This window comes from Solea solea, chromosome 18, assembly GCF_958295425.1.
Source record: "Solea solea chromosome 18, fSolSol10.1, whole genome shotgun sequence".
NCBI classification, from domain to species: domain Eukaryota; kingdom Metazoa; phylum Chordata; class Actinopteri; order Pleuronectiformes; family Soleidae; genus Solea; species Solea solea.
In genome coordinates, this window is record NC_081151.1 from 4,189,394 (window position 1) to 4,213,602 (window position 24,209).

At 44.6% G+C, this 24,209-nt stretch overlaps 2 protein-coding genes across 2 annotated transcripts; one reads left to right on the forward strand and one right to left on the reverse strand.

The window, feature by feature from the left end:
- The first annotated feature begins 430 nt into the window (after nucleotides 1–430).
- On the forward strand, nucleotides 431–2,359 carry LOC131444653 (inversin-A). The gene has a single exon (XM_058615196.1). It carries the CDS (start codon nucleotides 435–437, stop codon nucleotides 2,022–2,024), a length of 1,590 nt encoding a protein of 529 aa, XP_058471179.1. The 5' UTR covers nucleotides 431–434; the 3' UTR covers nucleotides 2,025–2,359.
- Nucleotides 2,360–2,442: 83 nt separating this feature from the next.
- LOC131444651 (serine/threonine-protein kinase PAK 6) lies at nucleotides 2,443–21,458 on the reverse strand. The gene is made up of 9 exons (XM_058615195.1): nucleotides 20,300–21,458; nucleotides 10,937–11,184; nucleotides 9,057–9,713; nucleotides 7,903–8,436; nucleotides 7,252–7,385; nucleotides 6,355–6,481; nucleotides 5,424–5,549; nucleotides 5,206–5,340; nucleotides 2,443–3,885 (listed from the first exon to the last, which is right to left on the reverse strand). The coding sequence occupies exons 2-9, from the start codon at nucleotides 11,138–11,140 to the stop codon at nucleotides 3,718–3,720; spliced, it is 2,085 nt and encodes a 694-aa protein (XP_058471178.1). The 5' UTR covers nucleotides 11,141–11,184; nucleotides 20,300–21,458; the 3' UTR covers nucleotides 2,443–3,717.
- Between the last annotated feature and the right edge of the window lie 2,751 nt (nucleotides 21,459–24,209).

Below are 24,209 nucleotides of genomic sequence, written 5' to 3' on the forward strand. Positions count from 1 at the left end.
TATAAACCTTTAATTAGTGTCCAGATAACAATGTTTTGTTACCAACAGCCGGAGAGTTAATATGCATTAAAAAAAAAATATATATATATATATGTATAAAAAATGTGTATTTAAGTTAAGCTCACAGACCCTGCATAAAAATACTCTTCATGTTTTTCTCCTTGGGTGATTATTCTGTTCAAATAGCATATTTTTCTCTCCAGGCAGGGAGTGCTTGGGCTGAATGGATGCTGCCACTGCATAATGGTCCTCAGACATTTGTTTCCTAGGAAACGTGGGGAGGGCATGTGAAGAGGGAGGTATAAAAACACTGGCAGCTCCTCTCTGAGTCTTAGTCTTGGATAAAGGCACTCGCTGTCAACACAGACGGCCTCGCACACTTTCTCCACTTATTTGTCCCCTTCTCTATTGGCTCCACGAGCAGCTGCTCAAGAATGATGCGACCGAAAGATCTACGCCAGGGCTCTGGCACCAAGACCTTCCTGGAGGCCATGCACAGTGGTAAAGTTCACCTCGCGCGCTTCATCCTGGACGCTCTGGACGGACGCATCATCAACTCAAAGACGGAGAACAGCCGGACCCCGCTCATGTACGCCATCTGCCTGCAAGACCCCGGACCGAGGGTCAAGTTCACCCGGCTGCTGCTGGAGCGAGGTGCCGAGGTCAACTGCCAGGACGAGGACGGACGCACTGCCCTGAGTCATGCCTGTGAGTTGGGTCACCTGGACGTAGTCAAGGTTCTGGTGCAGTTCAACGCAGACCCGGACATCTGCGACGTGTGGGGTAACAATGCTCTCATGTACTCGGCCTTTTCCGGACACAGCCAAATTCTGGAGTTCCTGGTGCGGGCTTTCAAAAGACTGGGACTAAGGCTGGACAAGATCAATAATGCCGGCCACACGGCCAGCGAGGTGGCCAACTTCTTTGGTCACAACCAGTGTGTCCAGATTCTGAACTTTTCCTCTCGGAGAGGTGTTGGCACCGACGATGCCCTTGCTGCTGATGTGGCTCCCGCCGCTGACGAAGGAGAGAGACGGCAGCCCAACAGGCTCCCTAAGCACGTTCTGGAGCGGTTCACCAAGCAGCTGACTAGTGAGGACCATCTGCCAGGGGTTTTTAAGAGGCAGCTGAAGATAGGAGACAGCAACGCGCTGTGGAGCCGATTCATTTCCCCCAAGAGCCAATCTCCGGAAGAAAACCACCGCCTCAGGGCTCTTCCTCCTCAGGTAGAGAAAAGCCCAACTGAGGGTGATCATGGTGTCCTCTTCAGCGCCAAACAGCAGCAAAACTGCCAACTTAGAGAGCTACGAGGAGCTAAAACACTGACTGAGCCAAGCCAGAAGGACGTCAGCCAAGGACGTCCACAGCAAACGCCAGTGAGTTTTCTCCTTTGGGGAAAAGCAAAGTCGTTTAACGTGGACCTACTGAACAGTAGAAAGCAGTCCTATCAGGGGGACGTGTGCGACGTGAGCCTGCCAGCCAGCAAATTAAAGAGAGCCTCGCTGCAGGACGAGAGATGCCTCATAAACAAGGCGGACTGTCAGGGAAACACTCGGGGCAACGCTGACAAAACGGCGTCAGTGCCAAAGCCTCTTTTAGGCGGCAAGTGCCAGCCTGCGAGAGCGGTCGAGGAGACTGTGAAACCACAGAAAGAAGAGGCTAATGACGGAGCGTCATCAGGCAGGAGGGAGCAGCAGAAGAGGGGGAGCTTCGGCCTGAGCGGCAGGCAAAGCAAACTGCTGACTGCCAGAGGAGAGATGGAGTCAGAGAAAATCCCCGGACGCACGCCGGGCTTCATGGGCCTGGGCACCAGGCTGATGCGTCGATTCACAGCACCGGAGTTCATGAGGATGGTGATTGACTGCTCGTCGGGCTCCTCCAAAGGCAGAGGCCAGATGTCTCGCTCGGAAACCTTCCCGCTGTCGCACACGCACCAGCAGGTCAACAGCCAGCCGAGCGTGGACAGCATCAGCGGAGTCAGGTGTGAGTTTGAGAGCTTCTCGTCTCAGTCGACCCTCGATTAGAGCGAGGACGAGGTGTCGAGTGACGGAGAAAACACAAATCCTGATGATGCATCTTTGGTTGCTTTCTTTGGTGATTATGTTCTGTTTACCGGGGGGTGAATAATACTCCTTTGCAAATGTTGCAGTTTGTTATTTTTTCCTATATTTCTAAATAAAAATGAAAAAGAAATTGTTCAGTTTTACTATTCTATCTATGAGATAAATGAACATGTCAGTGTGTGAGCTACGGAAAATATAAAACATTTATATTAGATGGAAATCAGTGTATTTGATATCGCTTCTGTGTTTATAGGAGACCTTGTTTGTATTTTTGCTTAAACATATTCAGCGACTGCACTGTATGAGTCATGCCTGATAAAATAAATAAATACTTTATAAGACCAGTGGATTCCAGCTCGTATTTGAATGAAGACTCGGCTTCAATATGCATCATTTATTGATTTGTACAAAATTAAAATATGTAATTCTCTTCTTTCCATGAATGAGCCCACGCACAGAGATAGAAATACATGAACCATGTCAACATGTATCCGTGTCAGAATACAAAGACGATGTGCAAAGTGTTTCTCAGCAGGTGGACGTCCCTGCAGCATCACATGCCAGGCCTGTGTGCTTTATCTAGACAAACAAATGCAAACACACTCGTACACAACACACACACACACACACACACACACACCTTGTGGTGTTTTTTTTTAAAAAGTCTGTCACATTACAAAGAGTGGTTGTTCCAGAATCACCCACACACACACACACACACCCATGTAAACTCATGCACACAAACATATTTAACTATACGCTCACATTTCTGTAAAGGAAATCAGAATTCAACTCAAATAATTTACTGCAGTGAATCGGGAGGTAAAATAAGGACCTAATGTTCAGTATTTACATTATTAGTTCGTCGGCTTATATCTGAAGTCCAGAGTTAACAAAGAAACCTTATTTGCAACTTCACGTCATACAAACGACCCACGACAAAGTTTATAGAAATAAAGAATAATAAATATGAAAAAGGAGAAAAAACGGTCCTGGTATTCTTCCAATAGCCCATTAGTAGCAGCTGGGCTTTCACCTGCCCATTTATTATGCTAATAAAGGAGAATCATCGTCTCTCTCACGTCCCAGTTTGGTTCATATTCAAGCATTCACATCAGGCCAGGTGTTGCCTCCATTTGGCCATGCAAAGAGTCTCCTCTCAGTGTTTGTGGATCGTACGGAAAAATGTTATTGTCCAGTTCCCACAGCAGAAAGTGTGCAGAAGTGACTTCCTTTCCGTAACAATGTCACACAGAGCTACTCAAGTTTCAGCTTCATAAAGGAACTTGAAAGAAGTGCGTGTTCGTTATATACTTGCAGAGTTACGTGGAACATTGATTTTTGCTATCAGCTGATATGCACAGCGTCGCGTCGTTGAATCCCACTGAAAAGTTACAGGAAGCCGATCAATACTCGGGGTTTGAACCCCGAATCGAGAGGTGAGGAATTTGCATGCTGCCTTTTTTTTACTGACTCCTAAAGTGCTTCTCTCATGCCTGAGACCATGCGGTTATCTGTCAACCTTCCTTTGCCGCTTGCCACCGTCACGCAGTCTGGGTCTGCTTCTCTGGAGCCTGGACCTGGACAGGTCAGACTGAAGGTGGGGGCGTTGGGGGAGTGGGGGGCAGGGCGGGGCCTGGGAGCCCCACGAGGGTCAGCAGCGAGACATGCGCTTGCGGTACTGCTCCACCAGCGGGACCAGGCACTGAGGTGAGCCGCTCTGCAGCAGGAAAGGGTGCTCCAGCAGGTCGGTGGCACTCGCCCGCTCCAGCGGGTCCCGGGTCAGCATACGATCCAGGAAGTCTTTCAGGACCGGGGAGATCTGGACCGCAAACCAACGTGCACAAAAGTCGCTTTCATTCCAATAAATCGTTCCAAAAAAATGTTGTTTATTAAAGCTGCAGTGCATTTTTAAAAATGAATAATTAAACCAATGAATGTCTGTGATTGAGTATTATCAAGTATGATACAACAGATCTGTGCCGCAGGTGCACCCATGCTACACAACTCCTTATATGGACATGCTGGGCGTGTGTGTTTATAGGTCACATAGTCAGGCTTTAAACATGTGTTTTCTTATGTGTTATTGAGTCGAAGTTATGATTCATTTTATATCACATTTTTAGTCGTGATATAAAGTAGCAATAATTGTGCAGAAGTCACAAAATAGAGTGTTTTTTTCTTTCTTTTTTCACAAATTCAATACGATTTTAAACATTTTGTGTACTTTTTGCTCAGGTTTTTAAAAAAACACACAAAAAAACGGATAAAAGACACTCTACATTGCACATTTTTACAGCCTCTGTATTTACTGTATGTTTAAAAATAGTAATGGGAAAAAAGCAGCCGAAATGCTCTGTGTTCTAAGGGTTAACAATTACATATTTTAAAGGTTAATGGACGGTAGAAATGCACAGCATGCCACTCGACATGCTAACAGCTACCTGCCATCTGTGACATACAGTAATATGTAAGCTGAACGGGTCATATCGCCACCTAGTGTAGCAGAGGCAGACACTTTATTCAGTAAATTGATTCTCCTCTAGTGCTTCTCTACTGGGACGAGGACAGTAATTGAATTAACCCTTTAACACCTAAGCCTCACCTAAGCCTTTTTTTGTTGCTTATTTTAATCATAAAAAGGGCCAGAAAAAGTGCTTTTGCCCATTTTTCCAGAATAACTTTCAATACCTGGCAATTATTTGCAATTTAAAACAGTGCATTAACAATTTAAAATGATTTTTTTTTAAAAAACAAACACCATGGTAAATTTGAAATTTAAATAATACAAAACATATTTAAAGTAACATTTAAATATGTGTAAAAACAGGCCAAAAACTATGTGCGGGCGTTTTGCCGGCTTCCTGTGGCAGCGCGAGTGAAACTACCGTAATAACCACACGTTGGCTTTGGCGTGCAACTTCTCGGCTTTTCAGAAAACGTTGGAATTTTTCCGACAGCACAAACTGTCGCATAATTATGGTCACGCAAAGTGTCACCGAGCGTCCGCGATGCGCTCGGTGTTAAAGGGTTAAACGGTGTAGTCGAGTTGCAACTTAAATGAAGAAACTACACACTGCAGCTTTAAATAAGCACATCATTTGTAAAAGTGATACCACAAACATTTTCTCTTTTCTCGTACCTGGCTGACGTTCCGTACAGTAGGAGCCGGTTCGTCCCTCAGCCTCTTCATAGCTGCTACAGGGGTCTCACTGAAGTACGGCGGCTCTCCGTCAACCATCTCCACCACCATGACTCCCATGGACCAAACATCCACCTGGTGCACAATCACACAGTAAAGAAAAATCATGTAACGCGACTGACATCACTCAGAGAGTTAAGCGCCGCGTGCCTCCTCACCTCAGTGCCATAGGGTGATTTGGAGATGACCTCAGGTGCCATCCAATACGGCGTCCCCACTAAAGACTTCCTCTTTGGGATGTCCTTACTGATTTGGGCACAGAAGCCGAAATCTGAAAGCTTGACCTGTGAGGGACAAGACAAAGACCGCGTGCTGTAGACGTTAACATGAAATAGTTTGAATATAATTAGGTTTATTTTAAGGGTCCAAATGAAGTTGATTAGGAGTCGATCTCTGTCTAGAAAGTTTGAAAGTTGGTGGTGTTTAGTTATCTTGTGTCAATGTTGTCTCGTGGTTCCTGTTTTATTTTGAAATGTATCTCTCCTCTAGTTTCAGGTAACTTGCCCCTTCCCCTTGTGTTTTCCTGCCAGTCTGATTGTCTGCCCCGCCCTGATTGTTTCCACCTGTTCCCCATTACCTTGTGTGTATATTATGGTCTGCATCTCTCTTTGCCCTGTGCCTGTTGCCAGTTGCTCTTGTCTTGTGAAGCAGAGAACTAGTGTAACTCCTGTGCCTTTGTTTTGTCCGGAATTAGGTTCAGGTTTTTGTACTTTTGTTTGCTACTTTGTCAAGCTCTTGTTTTTTTCTAGTAGTTTTTCCCTTGAAAGAATGTGTTTTTGCTTTCCTCTAAGAGTGATTTTGTAAGCTTGAGTCGTTTTTGGAGTGTTTTTTGTTGAAAATAATAGTTTATTTTTCACTTTGTCTCCCGAGTCGTGCAATTGGTCCTTGTGTGAAAGAGGTAAAAATACTTTTTTTTATCATGTTTTTCCATCAAGTTTTCATCCTGTTACTCTGCAAGGTTAACTTAGAACAGTCGTTGGATCGTGTAAATCGTAAGCTCGCTTTAAAAATGAAAGCTTCCATCGCTTAATTACTATGTAAGAAAGAAGTAAAAATGAGTGAATGAATGAATTTAAATGCATGTCATACTCTTCCGTCTAACGTGAGTAATATGGAGTCACTCTTGATGTCTCTGTGGATGACTCCCTGTGAATGGAGATATGCCAGTGCCTGGAGAACAGCTTCACACACGGTGGCAATCTGCTCTTCATTCAGCCTGCAGGACAACACACACACACACACACACACAGATTTTACATTAACATTTTACACTTTTCCATTATGTGTGACAAGTAATCAACTCAGAAAGTGAAAAACAATGGGTTCAAACAATGACATCTCCCACTCGGTAGAATGAGTAATAAAACCTGTGTAACATCAGGTGTCCACTGAGACGAGTACTCCCACACATGATGGACACATCATTTCCTATATTGCAATAAATGCTATTTCCCTGACTAGAAAAAGAAAAGCACAGAAGCAAATGAGTCTTACTCGTGATTGTTCTGTCAATATAGGGACTTTCTTAGCCACTCGGTAAGGAGTGGCTTTGACAGCTGGCTCATTTAATGTCAGAATTTTTTATTTCTCCCTTTGACTCAAGTGATCTAACCCTGAGGTCATCTCACGGAGAAGGGAGTCTGCCATCTGTTAATCATATTAAGACACATCAGTGCTCCAAACAGTTACACCCCGACAAATTGACTGACTTTCCACATGCTTTCCAAACATGCGCACATTCTATTATGTCGTTATTATTTCCCCCCGGAGAGAAGCAGCGAGCCAGAAAGACTTTGTAATTGTGAGCATTTGGGCCCCAACTCTCCACACCAGCCGATACCACACTACCCCCTTGTGGTCGATTTGGCCATTAAAGATGATATCATAACTCGTCAGAATGCACCAAAATGCTGTTTTACAAAGGAGGAAATGAGAGTGGGGAGAGATGGGAAGGAGATGGACACACGATGTTGCTGGTGCTCATACCTGGTCTCAGACACGATGTTTGTGAGTGCTCCCCCCTGCAGATACTCCATGATTACCCACAGCTCCTCCTCCACCAGTGCAGACTTGAACATCTCCACCACATTTCTGTGCTGATAGTCCCTCATGATTACCACCTGCAGCACGAGACATTTTCATTAAAACCACAAACTAGATAGAAGTCTTATTGTGACACCAACAGATTTCTCTGTAGCTGATAAAGTGTATTAGTCTAAGTTAATGTCTGTTTTTGTTTATGTTTATGGAGGTTTGTTTCCTGTTGTTGGAAACACATTTTGAATTGATTTCCCCTCGACTTGTATCAAACACCACACCCCGTACGAACGACACAGATCTTGGATTAAAAAAATCTGTGGCGTCCAAGTCTGAGATCTGAAAAACCTAAATGACATCATCTGGGCCATTCTCCTCCATACGCCTCCCTTCCACAAGCACAGATGTTCCTCATGAGAAGTAAACAGACTCGCGAATCCAGACAGACATAAAATAAGGTGCTGCTTTAAGCGAGTATTAAACACGAGCCCAGAGCCAGCACCCAGCCTTCCTTTTTAAATGTGTTTGTGTAAGTGAGAGTACATCACGGTACTGTATGCGTTGTGTTTTATCACTCTGTTCCCGAGCTGGGTAGTGTACCTCGTTAAAAAGCAACTCTCTTCTTTGCTGCCGCCGCAGGTCCATCATCTTCACCGCTACCTCCCTGCCGCTGTGCTTCTCCGTGGCGATGCACACCACCCCCGTCGAGCCCTCGCCAATCTTCACAAAGTTCTCAAGGTACGATCGTGGATCGCCCTTGTCCACCACCATCTGCAGGGCGGCTTTGAACTGTTCGTGGGTCACCTTTGGTGGGTCGGGAGGCGGCCGGGGGGAAAGGTGATGCGGGGGTCTGAAGGCAGGAGAGCAGGTGCCGGGCGGGCTGGTCGCTAGTGAGCCTGTAGGAGAGGGTCGGGGTTGGGAGGGACTGTCCTGCCTGGGGTAAGGAGGGTTGGGGCATCCAGAGTGTCTGAGGTATGGCTCTGGAACGCTGGGTCTCAGTCCCATGTTAGGAGACAAGCCCAGGGTGTAGCTGGCTGAGGAGCGCACCGTCCGCTGGGGTCTGATGCCGCCCACGAGTGGACTGCTGGTGCCAGTGGGCAGAAAGCTGGAGTGGTACCTCACGGTCGACTCTGCCTGTACGATAAAAGAAAAAGAAATGTGAGGCACATTAAGAGCTGGAGCTGAGAGGAAGTTGGCCACCTGCCTGTGGTTCATGACCTCCTTTAAAACGGAATATAAATAAAGTCCTTCACTCTGCATCTGTCGCCTGATATGACCTACAGTATGTAAAGCTGTTGCCTCACGCACGGAAGCGTCCGGCTGAAACGTTGCCAAACATCTTTTAAACTTTTACAACTTCACTGTCACCTTAAACCTACATTTCATATTTTAACAATAGAGTTCAATAAAAAAAATACTTGTAATCACAGTCAGCACTCTTCTTTTTAAATAAAGTTTCCACAGGCTAAAGCAAGAAAACTATTCCTGATCATTTCTTGGCAAAAAAAAGTATTTATTCAGTGAAAAAAGTACAAATATGAAGTAGAGCAATATCATTTTCTTCAATATCAACATAACAGAGGTCCAATATATATTGATATAAGGTTTATGCACTGCAAAAACATAGTTTCTTCAACTTTGACTTATCCTTTTATCCTAATAATGAATACATATCAGCTGACTTGAAACCTTTTTGTTGTAGTAATGTACATATCATTGTGTATTCTTTTCAGTCATTTGATTATCAGGCTTACCTTCAAGTCATAGGAAGAGAACGGCCTCCCGGGGCTGTTCTGTGGGTGCATGTACATGGGTACATTTGGTCGCAGCTCCGTTGTTATTGTCCCCTGATCTCCGCGTGGCTGCTGTACAGTCATAGCTGGACTGTAGAAACACGCTATGGGCCTCTGATTGGGCGGCATTCCCCTTGGCAGCTGGAACTCCCTCTTCCATATGACTCTCTCCTGAGGACTGCCCACCTCAGTGTTCATGTAAGCCCCGTAACTTGGCACTGGGATGTTCTGTGGCGGAGGGAGATGCAGAGCTCCTTCCTGGGAGCCGACTTCATAAGTAGACTTGGCCTTTGGTAAGATGCCATTGGGCTGCAGAGTGATGCTCTTCTTCATGCCCAGGTAAGGCGTGTTGGTCTCACTGTGGATGTTCCTGGCCTTGCCCCTCCACTCATCCTGCTCGTCGTCCTCGTCGTCCTCGCCGTCCTGTGTCAAGCTCTCGTACTGATAGACGTCCGCCTCGTTCACCTCCCCCAGTCTCCCCAGAGACTGTGCCCTCTTCCTGGCCGAGGGACTGCTCTTCCTCAGAGAGTTGGAGCTGGTCACAGACAGACGGCTCATGTCGCTGATCATAGCCGCGATGTAGTCGCCGTGACCGATCATGCTCCCGCGCACGATAGTCTGAAAGAGCAGAGGAGTTTATCTTTATCGCACTACACATGCCTGTGATCACATTATAGGAAGATCTCCGACCGGGCAGGAATAATGAGTCGAGCACTATCGTCGCTCCGAGTTAAATTTAGACGTATAGGTCATTCCACAAAGTCTTCAAATACTTTTGTCGGTGGCTGGAACTCTGACAATACACTGGCAAATATAGCGAGCAGATGTTTCGACAGATGCTTTCTACAAAAATCCAGATATGATAGACGACTGCGCCTGTGATATTTCGGGTGACGTGCGTCGTTAGCGGGCAAGCAAAGGCAAAGGGCATTTGGTTTGTTCTGATGAGAGAAACCTTTAGACCTTGTGTTTGTGTAGCAACTATGAGAGAAAGATCATGGTGGCTCATTACTCAGTCTCAGGGTAGAGTCATGTTCAGTTCGCAGCCAGTCAACAACTTCTCCTATTTCTCTGGGTCGCTGCCATGACATATCAGCACAGTGGGGGGAGGTCAGGTGACATCTAACCTTCAGTAGCACCTCTCTGAGAGCAGAGAACGGCAAGTGATAATGGCCTTGTTGAGATGTCCTGTTAATATCTAGTAGATCGATGATAATTAAAAGGAAATGGATGAGAAAATTATTTAAAATGACTACATAACATTTTAGTATTGTGAGGATCTTGTGGGTAATACCAAACTATTAAAACCATAAATCTGACCAAAAACGCTGATGCGATGGTTCTCGTATTGCACGGCTCAAATCACATCATGACATTAATGGAATGATGGTGTTTTTCCTCCTGGAGGCTCATAAACGGCATCGACAGTAGAAGTGTAGAAATCCCGAGATTTGCAGGCTTTATCACTCATTGGCGTTTTCCTTTGCTGTACCTGCACTTTTTTTTTTTATCTTTTCTGCTCGACATCCGTGGAAAGGAGCCACGGACTGTTATTAATTGCCTGCGTGCAGTAATAAATCTTGTGGCTCCTCTGAGCATTCAACGTCGTACAGTCAGTGTACACAGCAGGGTCGTTAGCCCGGCCCCATGATAGAAAGGAAAATAAAAGTGATGGGGAGGAGAGCGGGCCTTCCTTCCACACTGTCATCTGAGGATTATGGCTTCTTTCTGAGACAGCAGGATCTCTCTGAGACTTAAAGATACCCGTCGCATTCCCATCACAGATTTAAGTTAAAGCTGCTTAATGAGTGGAGGTTGTGGGTTGGTGTGGTGTGCTGTACCTTCTTTGGCCTCAGCTCCACCTCTGTGATCCTGGAGGGGTCCACCATGGGTTTGGGCCTGCGCAGGTTCTCTATCAGGCTCTGCCATTGCATCGGAAGGCCCACAAAGCAGCCGTGCTTGGCGTCAAACGACGTGTGGACGCGGTGCTCGAAGTTCTTGGGCGCCGATATCTCGGGCCTCTTCTTTTTCTTCTTGCGAAACATCCTCACGTCCACGGGGACGGCACCCCGCCCACTTCAAAATGTCCCTGTGGAAGAAAGAAATAATTTACCGAATGATACCCCGAGCAAGTATCAAAACTCTGACAACAGATGTTCTAAAAAAATATTCAAATGCGACATCCCTGGCATTGGAAATGCACGTCCCGTGCTACTCTGCACACGTGTAATGAAGGATATCTGGTCAATTAGGGCTCATTCGTTCACTGAGCACGTGGCCAGGTCGGCTGGCGCCTACAGGCTTTCAGTGCACTAGCAGGACAAGTACAACACACAGACACCGTCACTTTTAAACACACACAGTGTCTCGTCCTGTATAAATATGTAAATAAACTAGACTATCCTTCAGAACCTCTTAATAACCCTACCTTGTGCTATTCTAATTATTAGCTCGTGTGGCCTTGATGGCAGGCAGGGTGACCACTTAATCCCTGGATGGATGTTTGTGCGTTTGGCAAAGCCACTCGCTCGTGTTTACGGCGTCCACAGATTTATTTTCCATTCAAGAGTGGGGGAAATAATTAAATACATTACATCTCATTTCCTGGGCTACACAGCTGTACGGAGAGATAATCACTCAAATTTAAGTCTCATGATTGGTATTAATACTGATTCATGTAGCTCCCAGCAGGGACATCCGTGTCTGTCGGTGGGTCCGCCACTTTGGCTCAAGGTTGAAATTGTTCCATTTAAATTGGACGGATTGGCACAAAGTTTTATATCAGCGTTCATTGATCCCAGATGACGAATCCTAATGAATTAGAAAATCCCCCTGACTTTTTTTTTTTTATAGCTGCACTTATGAGGATCTTATTTGTGGTGGAGAGTTTGGATTCCCATGAAACGACTTCTACAGATATTAAGACGATACATCCTCATGACTTAGGTGATCGTTATTAGGCCTCAGCACTCACTATGGTTTGTGACCAGTGCCGGGAAAACTAATGACATCCTTGTCAGCCATGCACAGTAAATATTGACGTAAGAGAAGACAAACTTCCATCCATCAACATCAGAGAGAAGAACAAATAAAAAGCAGTCACACACCCACATAAACTGCCTCTATTCGACAGGTGCTGTAAAAGTGATTTGACTTCTAAGTCGAGCTCCAGTTCAATATTCACTGTGCAAAATGGCGACCTATGATATGTAGAGCGAACATGGCTCTGATATAAATATAAAAGTATAAATGACTTGTGTATGAGGTACAAGATGTACTGAGTCCACTGAGAACTGCTAATACTTCATCAAAAATGGATGATTACCATATTTTCTGTTGCAAAACGTGAACTTTGACCTTGGATTACGTCACTTAAGGAGATAATAAAATGTGCATTTCAATTTCTTGCAAAAATTAAAAGCTTCAAAGAGCAATCAAAATTAGAATAAATGAAGTGCAGCTTTTGTGATTTGCTGATTACACCATTTTTCAATCTGCAACTGTGTCTGATTAGTCAGAACTTTGCAGAAAAGCTGGTGCGCGTTATGGTGATGCCCTTGTTTTTTTAAGCATCGCTCCCTCCGTTTCATGGCTCTTTTGATTACCAGCAGATGCATCAGGAGGCTCACAGAAGATAGCATTACAGTATACTAACACGATGTACCCTTTATTTTGAGCACGTTAGCACGATGCTAACACCACTGACCTCGAGCCTCTATCTAAAAACAGCTTCACCCGAAGGCCCTGATGTATGTGGCCAACAATATGGCCTGTCAATATCCCATACAATCTCCCATCATGCACTGTGTGAAATGGTGGGAGTTGGAGGAAATGAGTTTTGCAGGCGTTGTCATCAGCGGGGGGGTCAAACTGCTGACCTCTCCTGTCTCCGCCTCTGCCCTCACACCAGCAGGACTCTAATCAGCATCAGCGGTGCCTGTTGTGAGGCGTTTCAGTGACTAACCCGTTGCTTACTTGCCGCGCCACATCACCGGAGGATGAAAGGAGGTCAGGCCCCGCTGGTCACATCGGCTAACCCTGGCTCATTACACGGAGGCGGGGATGAAGTGACAGAAAGGGGCGGAACTGGGATGGTGTGGGCGGGATTACTGCTTGTAGAGATGTCACCCTCCAAGGATAATTCACTCACAAGACTAATATGCTAAGTGTCACATAAGCGCATCACTCTCTGCTTATATATACATAATTTGGTGCTGGGTTGGTCTTTAATTTTATTTGATAAGCATGCTGGGGTCAAGATTACAATCAGACATAAACGTATTATATAACACATAACTCCTTATATGGACATTCTGGGGGGGGGTGTTTTCAGGTCACACATTCAGGCTTTAAATAATTAGTTTTTATTGCATCTTCTTATGTGTTGTTGAGTCAAAGTTATGATTTTATTTTATATGGCATTTTTAGTAGTGATATAAAGTAGCAATAATTGTGCAAAAGTCACAACATTTTAGTTTTTGTTCATAAAAACGAGCCAACGCAAATTTCACTAATTCAATCCGATTTTTGAGACATTTTGAGTACTTTTTGCTCAGGTGTGTTTATACAGTTGATGAAAATGAAATCTGTGTTGTGCTGAAAAAAAGGATATAAGACGCTCTATTTAAACATAGACATGGGAAAAAAAGCAGTCGAAATGCTCTGTGTTCTAAGGGTTGAACCTTCATTGAAGCGGCATTTAAAAAAAATAACAAATTCATGCCTGAGAAAACAAGCTGTCCAACAGGATCGCTCTTTTTTTTGTTTTTCCGCTGCACCAGAGACTCACTGCTTAGATAGCTGGTCACCGTGCACAAGTTGGCATCTCCTGAGCAAATATTTACACTTAGTGCTTATGTATCCTTTTACAAGTAGATCCATCAATATTTACTCATCAGTGAAATGCACACTCATGCAGTCCCACACTGCCAACATTAATGGGCTGATACCAGCTCGAAAAGGACAGTTGCTCTGCGAAATACTTTATCAGGCCTCATCGGCTCAAAACAGTGGAGAATAAAACTAGAACTCTAACAAACTCTAAGTTAGAGCACACGCAAGTGCACACAGAGTTGAAAAGTTAATGCAGTTATTGATTTACAAGCTTTAATCACATGCAAGTGGCCGCGTATTGACCCCTCCCGACTCTGCCAAGCTTATAACTGTCTTGATAACAATATGTTATTGATTTCTGGGGCTGGTATAATATATATGCTCAGAGCTGAACTTGCCCAGTGAGTCATTACACTTTCTGGTCACATCCGTCAAAACTGCAGGGACTTGACCCCTAAGCTTCAGAGGCTTGTCTTGAATCTATCAAAGTGCCGAGGCAGAACTCAGCTGGCTGCTGTCAGGGGTACGAAAAGCAAAAGAGGATGAGGTAACTGTAAAAAACAAAACAAAAAAAAACTGTTTCCAGCAGCTGATTAATGAAGAAGATCCAAAAAGAAAAAATGAAAAAACAACACGAGGTGTGACTAAACACCGACTTTGATGATGAATGAAGACAATGAAGCTTACAAATTGTGAAAAATGAGCCAATAGATGCCGTTTCTCTGCAGAGTCTTCAATCAATCCCACCCTCGGGCTGGAATGAGGACCCAATCGCAGCCTTACCCCCACCAGACAGAGCAACTAGACCTCTCATGCCAGACAGAAATGCAACCGGGCAATCCATATGTTCTCCAGATACAACATGATAGAAGAAGAAGAAGAAGAAGAAGAAGAGAGGGCCTACTGGATGAATGGGAGGAGATAAGAGAGATATTGGATTTGAATGATTATTTTTCTCCCCCCATTTGCCCCAATTTCCGCTTCTATCTTTTTGTTGGCGTGACATGTATGCAGGAAATGTAGGGTGTGTGTGCAGGTGACTGTGCTCACAGGATTAGTGTGCTGTTCAGTCCTTCACTGATCTAATTTTAGGACACATCATCATCCTCCACCACCTCCTCTGTAGCACCGTGACACAGGTTTATTCTGCACAGGATTGATGTCAAAAAAAGTGAGATGTGGGAGAGGGTGGGAGATGATGGAGATGAGCTAATCCCCTTTCTGTGTGTGAGCATAGGCATAATCTAGGCTATTGTGTAATATGGGGGGGGGGGGGGGGGTTACGTTTATTTCATAGTGGCACGGAGAGACAGATAATATCCAGGTCTTAACTGCTTGGACCACGCAGTGCAGTGTGGATAGCTTAGAGATCGCGCCGCTTCATTATGATGACCGTTTTACCCTTTGAGTATAATGAGATAAATGGTGGGGGTCTGATTTTGGTCCCACGCAGCATTCGAGGGTGTGAAGAGAAGGGTATCCGAGCGTCGTCTGTTGCTGGACAGAGCGACGGCACACGTGTTAATGATTGACGTTGTTCTCTCTTTCACGTCAACGTCTGCAGACGTCGAAAGGATTGTCGACAGGAGACGACAAGTGATGTAATAAAGTGAATAACATGCTGCTGCCATGCATATTCCATGCTGGCGCTCAGATATACCACGCACACCAAAGCACTTGGAATAAGTAGCATGAGATTAGTCGCAGGATGGATGAATATGTGGGTTTGTCTGTCCGTGCGATGAAATTTGGTTCACAATTGTACAAACTAAATCACATGGCAGCAAACTTAACTTAAGACATGAAGACATGGTCAAGATGAGCCTCTGAAGTTGAAAGCAAGCACTAGAACGGGGAAGAAATGGGATTTAAGTGACTGTAAATGTAGCACGGTTGTTTGGCGACAGACAGGCCGGTCTCAGTATTTCAAAAACTGCTGATCTCCTGGAAACGGTCTGAAAACGAGAAAAATATCCAGTGAGCTGCAGTTTCCTGTTCCTTTTTTTTGGTGCCCGAGGTCAGAGGAGAACGACCAGAACTCAAATAACTAACTGTTCAAACCACGTTATGCAGACGACTATCTCTGAAAATAAAAACCTTGAAACAGATGGGCTACATCAGCAAAAGGCCTCGCTGGGATACACGAGGTGTTCCCTTGTTCTGTGGAACAAATATCTGCACGTTATGCTAAAACAACGTACTTGTATAGCATCACTAAGTTAATGCAGTTACGGTAGCGTGACATTAATATTTAGCTTTTTGCTGTGTAAGCGCAGCTGTGGACTCTTAGTTTGATATCGATCGCACATTGCAGAGGTTATTCACTGATAGTATTTAATTCAGTGCTCATAAAATTAAAGGAGCTACTAAGAGAATAGTATAGTGGAAAAGACGTATGTGTGTCAGTGGTCAAAAACAAATGAGTCCTCTGTGTATCTGTACCTCTGATAAAAGGACAGAATGTAGAGCATACCCAAGGGCATGTGAAGTCAGTGTTAAGGACTAGTTTCAGTGTATATTAAGCACAAAAGAAGACATCGCCAAATCTTCAAAAATCGTGGACCCACTCGGCATCAAATTTGTATTGTGTGTTGTGTTTCGGGGCCACATGGTTCAGACCCAGGTTCTCGACCTGGGTCTGAACAAGTTTGCATGTTCTCCTGGTGTGCATCAGGGGTTTCTCTGGGTTAGGCATATTGGACACTGTCCCTGTGAAGGACTGGTGATCTGGTACCACGCCTTTTGCCCCATGTCAGCTGGGATCGGCAACCCTGGTGGATAAAAGTGGTATAAGATGAGTGAGTGATGAGTGTTGTGTGTGTGATGTATGATAACATGTACCGAAAAGAAGAAATTCCACAAGTTTCAGCTGTGTGGACGTTTAAATATCTGAATCTGAAGTAAACAGACCTCGCAAGAGATGCTTCATTAGTGGGCTCTCACTCAAACCTCTGTACGGAGTACAGTACATCACCACTTCACCACCCCTCACACTGTGAGCACTGTGGTTCTGAGAAAGTACACAAACAAAGAGCTTGTCTGTTGCTTTTCATGTGGTCTGAACTGAGAGAAAGAGAAATGATGAAAGCGTGTTGTAAGATTTGATGTCTGTGCTGGGTAACAACTAATCGTCAAGTCATCGTTGGGTGGTGATGAATTCCTAACTAGGTCAGCAGTTAACGTTAATAACCATTGTCGTGTACCTTATTGTAAAGTGTTATCGAGGGCAGGAGTCTGGATCAGATCTGTGTTCGTATTGGAAACAAGAAATGAGAGGTCAAGACAGGAGAGGGAGGCAGAGTGGGGGAGGAAATGAGACTGGACACTCGGATGTAGTGCTGGAAAGAAAAGGAGGGGAGGAAAAGTCTAGAGCATGCAGCGATGAGACGCCTTGCATGTTTTCACTTTGTCTCGATTGGGATTAAATGGCAGAAAAAGTAAAGTGACACAAAAACTCTCCTAATGAACCACAAGCTTTGTTTCCTCGGGTCGTCTGCTCTCTCTGTGTTCCGAAGATGTAAGCTCTCTTCTCAATCATCTTTGGCAGCTTTGTCTGCAGTAAACACGCCTCGGGAAAAGGCGATTTGAGGACACGAGAGTTGCATCAACGGAGCGCATGCATCATTCTGTCACCTTACATACTGGCACCGATTCTCCCAGGCAAGGGAAGAAAAAAAAAAAGACGGACAAGGAAACTACTTTGTTCCTCCCTGTGGTGAGAGGCTCGGACATTAATACACGGTAAAAGCCAGAGTCTCTATCTACTCCAAACACCTTCACGTAATGACATTGTAAAAGAAGCACGTCTCGTATCCCGGGGCTTTTATATGGGATGTTCTACCGATGCTGACACATCACTATACAAACACTCTTAACTCAGATTTCTCCATGCAATGTAACAAAATGTATCCTAAAGGCTAGAGTCAGGAGAATAAGGAGATGCAGGGCTGGCCAACACTCTGTTTAATTAAAGATCCTCTTGGCTCTCACAAGTGCTTTGAACAATTTGATGCTGTGCTGATAGAGACATATGATCAGCCTGGACCAATGGTATGAGCCTAATTCATCTCTCTTGGGTCTAATTTATTGATGCTCCAGGCCGTGGTGCAAGCATTACTGTACGCGCATGTGCTTATGAAAGCTTTGATTTATGTTTTTTTAGCCCAAGCCTCAGCGTGTCACTCCCAGGGACAAATCAACCATCTTCGACCTCCCAATACTTCACAGTATCAATCTGCACCGACTGTGCTGTCCTCCTCTGTCACCCAGCACTGGTGCTGTCTCACCCACGAGAGGAGGGGATGGCACGGTGCCCTAATTTGGGCTCAGAGCCTGATTTAATCCTTAGTGCTTCATGTCTCATGGCCAGTGGAGATGCTAAGCTGCTATTGCACACTGTCTCCTCCTCTCGCTGACAAGAACATGACCAAAGTGTTCCTGAAAAAAGAGTTGCAAATGCAGTGGGGCGTGTGTGTGTGTGTGTGTGCGCAGTGTTCCTGGTCACGTCACAGATTCCTGTACCTTCCTGTCATGTCACCCAGAAAATGCCCCCAGGTCTGTGCTGCCACTTTGAGATGCTCTGTGGACCTGAAGAAGCTTGGAGGCAAGATGGGCGCCATTTCACAGCCTCCAAAATAGACCTTCCGAAGACGCCAGGGTGTTCACGTCACCCTCGGTGAAGAAGTCCAGCCGTGTGTGTGTGTGTGTGTGTGTTCTTGCATTAGTTACCTATTTAAGACCTTTTCTGGCACAAACACTGACCTTGTCAGGACCAGTGGTCCTTATGGAGACGAAAACCTTGTCCTAACCTCACTCTAGGGAACTGGTTGAGTTTAGGACAAACATTTGAATTGTGGTTATGAGTTATGGTTAAGGGTAGGGAGACGGCCTTGGGTAGGCTGTCCAAATGAAAGAAGGTCAATGCAAGTCTTCAATTGAATAGAAATACGAGAATGTGTGTGAGTGTGTGACACCAGTGAGACCTCCTCTGTCACTTCCCCTAACCTTTTTCCCTCCTCGTCCTCCTTGAATATCAGTAACCTGAGACACAAACACCGATGTATGCGTAGATTTTGATTCATCCAAGTCACAAGTTATCCAAAGTCAGTAGCACCTGGACTTGAAGTATTTCTTTGTACCTCTCATCCAAGAGGTTCCTTCAGTTCAGAAGGTTTGTAACTAACCCAGAAGTGGAGAAGCATCTTGGACGAGAGGGGAAACATCTTCAACGTCTCTGACTCAAACACGGCGTCCTGCATTTGTTGCCTGACTCATGTGAAGCTATAAATCAATCCAATGGGTACTACATTCTCCTCAGGGTCTCCTAGACTCATAGAAACACTTTCCCAACGCCATTTTCTACAGTGGTGAGCAAACTCTTTGTGTCACAAGGTCTCAAACACTTCAGAGATCTCCTCCCGTGTTAATCCAAGCTCTTGTAAGACAGGTTTTCAGACGGTGACATTTACCCATGAAAGTAAATGTCCCAGCTGTGCAGCACTTTGTCACGTCACTTTCCTTTTTCTGACATGAACCTCATGAGAACCAGAGGGATCCTCACACTAGTTAGACCAGGACTGTAAATACACTCAGATATAATGCATCGTTACCATACCCTGAACCATTAGACCGTTTTACCCTAATCCTAATTCGACCTCAACCCTCAAAAAGGGCTTTGAAGTTGTGATGACCTGCTAAAAATGTCCTCACAGCGATGGATGTGAGCCAAAGTGTGTCTTCACAACCTCATAAAGACACACACACACACACACATACTAGCATACACAATGGCACGGGCACCCTCTGTGCCCACAGCAGTGAGACAGTCTGTATTTGTAAAAAACAATGTGAGCCATTTTGAGAGAGAGTAAACGTCTCAGTGATCACTGAATGCTTCATTGTGAAATAAAGGGTGAGGACAGAGGTGGGTGAAGGAGCGAGAGAAAGAGGGAGAGAGGGAGAGAGGGAGAGAGAGAGGATGTGGGGATTTTGAGGACAGGAGGTGAACAGAAGGTGAAGACTCCTCGTTTCAGATGCAGTCCATCACTGAAAACGAGTATTCACTATTTCCTTTCCTTTCTTTCAAACCCGTACATCACATCAGCACCAGGACGCACGTATACTGCATCCTGCTCTCAGCCTCTCCACCTCCTCCTTCTCCTCCTCCTCCTCCTCCTTCACCACAGCAGATGCCCACCGACGGTACATAGACTCCAGTACGCTCTTTATCAATGACGTTAAGCCTCCGACCCCCACCTCCTCTTTACCCCACTCTCCTTATCATGGGGAGAGGGAAATTGGGGAACGGGGTTCTCTCTCTCATGGACACATTATCCTTAGAAGAAGAAGAAAAAACCAGTCAGTCCTCTTACCTTGCGAACCAGCGAAGAGGAGAACCTCTCTCCTCCAGGAGGGATTGGAAGCGAGGGTGCGCACATACACACTCACACACACTATTATACAACACTCACACACATCCACACACTCACTCACGTACATACACGCTGCTCCTCTGACACACACACAGCGATGAGGAGGAGGAGGAGGAGGAGGAGAGCTGGCTCTCATGCAAGCGCGCAGTGCAGGCTGCCGCTTGCCTGGGAAAGCCTGACGCGTTCCTCCCTCCAGGCAGGAGCGGAAGCGCGCTCTGCCGCCACCACCACCACCACCGCCACCTTCATCATCATCGCCAACATCATCATCATCATCGTCGTCGCTGTCTCAAAGAAGCCTCTTTGTCGGGGCTGATTCATCCTCTGCTGTCTGTGCACCGGTGCCCGCTCCCGGGGACACGCGCAGGGTGACGGAGCAACGGAGGGACAAAGCCATGAAGAGGGGAGGCAGCATCCAGAAGGAGGAAATCTCAGGGCTCCATGTACAGCTCCTTTCATCAACCTCTCTCTCTCTCTCATACACGCACATACTCATACTCCCTCCCACCTCTCTCTCTCTCTCTCCCTCTCTTTATCACTTCCCTGTTCACTGCCTCCTCCCACTCCCTCATTGGGCTGCTAAAGAATTGATAGTGTGTGTGATTTCAGGTTATAGGTTATTTATTTATGTATTTGTTTATTTCTTATGACTGTGGTTTGGGTAAAATGACATTGTCAGTGAGTGTGAAGCACAGGTGTCAAACTCGAGGCCCGTGGTCCACATCTGGCCCGCCATGCAGTTTTATTCGGCCCGCGAGAGATAACATGTGATGTCTTCCCTCTGCTTTTTTCCCATTGCCCACTGATTTTGTTGCCACACTTATCAAGTTACCTGGCTTTGGGTTAGTAAAATAAATCTTTTTTTAGATGCAGATAAGATAATCAGATGGAAATGGCCATTGGAAAATCATTTGTTCTGAACTTTTAGTTCATCTGGCCCTCGACTTGGATACAGTTTTTAATTTCGGCCCCCCACTGTTATTGCGTTTGACACCAAGACAAGTGCATGTGTGTTTACAGTGTTGTACAAAGTACAAATACTTAATTTACTGTACTTAAGTACTTTATTATAATTCTAGCAACGTTTACTTTTACGCCACTACATTTCCTCTGACTGTCTTTGTTACTCGTTACTAACAAATAAACTCAGAAGAAGAAGAGCTTTTCTAATCTCAATGAGCTGCTTTACATGCTGCAACATGAAGTTAAGTGTCCAGCTCAAGCACACATGGATTTGAACCCACAACCAGTTGAAAGACAATTACCACTCCAACTTTTACTTCTACAACTTAAGTACATTTTATATCAGAAAATGACTCTTGAGACTTTTACTTAAGTAATATTATAAAAAAAAAATGACCTGAAAATCTACAAAAAGTAATTTTTTGGTAAAATACTTTTACTCAAGTATCCCCTTTAGGTACAAGATGGGTGTGTTTACAGTGCATACAGTATACAGTATGCACGTGGGTGTAAGTATTTGTAAGTACATGTCTGGAGGCTCTGAGGTCAAATTTGGATTGTAAAACATTTTGAACTTGTGAGGACGTGTTTGGTTGGTCCTCACAACTTTAACACGTTTGTTTGAAGTCTAAGGACTTTTATCATCTCAGGACAAGTTTCTGGTATAAACACTGCTAACCGTGTAAGGACAGGTCGTCCTCGTGGGGACCAATAATCTCATTTCTGAGGCTAGAAAACGAAGAGCACGGCAGGTCACAGTTGAAAAATCAGAGGTTTAAATATTAAAATAATTCAATTTGGCTGAGTTCCACTTAGCTTGCTCACTGTCACACTGTCCTGACTTGCATGAACTGTGATCCGTAACACCTGTGCTTTCCCTGCTGAAACATGTCAACATGGCTGCCGTTCAAAGGTTAGAATGAGGGTTAGACATTAGTGGTTATGGTTAAGTTTGGGTTTTTTTGATGGTTTGTCCAAATGAACAGAGGCCAATGCAGAATGTGTGTGTGTGTGTGTGTGTGTGTGTGTGTGGTTTCCGGTGACTCTTTTGAAAGAGGAGCTCCTCCACACCTCATCACATGGGATACCTTTCACCTCCCTCCCTCCATCTCCTTTACACATCATGGTGGGTGACATGAAAACATGCTGGTGCTGTGCTGCTGTTCAGTCAAATGCATTATCCATGCACCGACAGGGTCAGGCATGACAGATGGCTGTGTGTCTGTGTGTGTGTGTGTGTGTGTAATGGGGTATATTCTGGGAGAAAGCATCGTGTTGTGACCCAATCGTCTTTGGGAATAAAAAAAGCATAAGACACTGACATTACAGCCAGTCCAGCGTCCACAGCTTTAGACTCCAACGTTCCCTCCCTCCTCTTTTTTCACCACAATCATTTCCTGAATAATTTATACAGCAGCTAAGACCAAGATACAAAGCAGGAAAATGTATTAGGGTCAAGACATGCAGGCAGGGGAAAAAAAAAAAAAAAGTTAAGAGTGAGTCAGATTTGGGGAAAACCTTTAGTACGTGGGGACTTCGTATGAAAGAGACGCTTGCAGGGGCACATTAATGATTTTCCTTCTTACACATTAAACAAACTGAAGTGGAAATAAACTCCAGTTAGTGGTATGGCAGACTCGATCTGTCCTCCTCTTTTACTCTTACTGTCAGTATTATTGTCAGGAATATTTTGTGCTCTCTCTCTCTATGTATATATATATATATATATATATATATATATATATATATATATAATACTGCCACACATTAATTATTTTCCATATTTTCCTGATAAAACTGTCCTGTGATAGGAGTGGTGGTTATCTCAGTGCTGTTTGTTCAGCTCACCTGAGCAATCAGCGCACTTACACTTATCTGTAACTGGCCAGTTTGAAGGTCAAAAGGTCAATTGCACAAACACTTCTCCCTGCATTAATTTTTTGTTGCTTGGACCACTTCTATTATTGTGTGATATATATATAATTGTGTCAATTACATTATTATTATTTCTCTGTTTTTTTTAAATAAAAAGAGTGTGTTATTTCCAGAGATTTCTTTGTTAATAATCAGGAGTTACTGGTCGCACCTGTGTTCTCCCACAGCTAAGGGCAATCAGCCTGGAATGGGAGGTTATAAAAGCAGGTTGGCGAGCAGAGATGATTTGGTTGCGTTTGGAGTGGGAAAACCTGCCTTTTTAAGTCTCCTTAACGTATCTTTAGTTTTGTGTTTGTTCATCTGAATTAGTGAGTGGCTGTGGGGAGGTTTTACTTTTAGAAAGTAGTCCATTTGTGCACATTATTTTCTATATTTTGTTACAGCTGACCATCAGGTTTATTTCATTTTCTGTGGAGAAATGTGACATGCAGTGCTCCGCTGTATCATTGAAGGGAAGAATGGGGGGAAACTGTATTGATCTGTGTGACTAAGCATGGTTGTCAGTCAATCGAGTGTCAGTGGGATGTGCTGGAAAAGCTGAAGTAATCCATGCAGGTCTCACTGTGTACATTTTATAGGACTTCATGGCTCTGATGCCAACACTGTGGTGTTGTATGATTCCACAGGATACCAGCAGAGGTCTTGAGTTACATAATATTAGGCTGGTAGTTTTAATGCTGTCTTTGCACTTTGAGTGAGACGTGGAAACTAAAAATGTTCTCTTAGCTCTGCAGGGTTTATTCATCAGCTCCCCCCGCTCCGGTTTCTTAAGTACTGGAACTTTACAATGACAATACTAATTTTAAAGCACAGTGTCATTTATAGGAAAGCCTGTGGAGAGAATTAAGTGAACTGCCTTAATTATTTGCATGTCAATCCACTCTATTGTTTAGGGGCTCAGCCTACACAGCTGATGCAAATGCATTTTCGTTTTCTTTCCTTTGAAAAATCC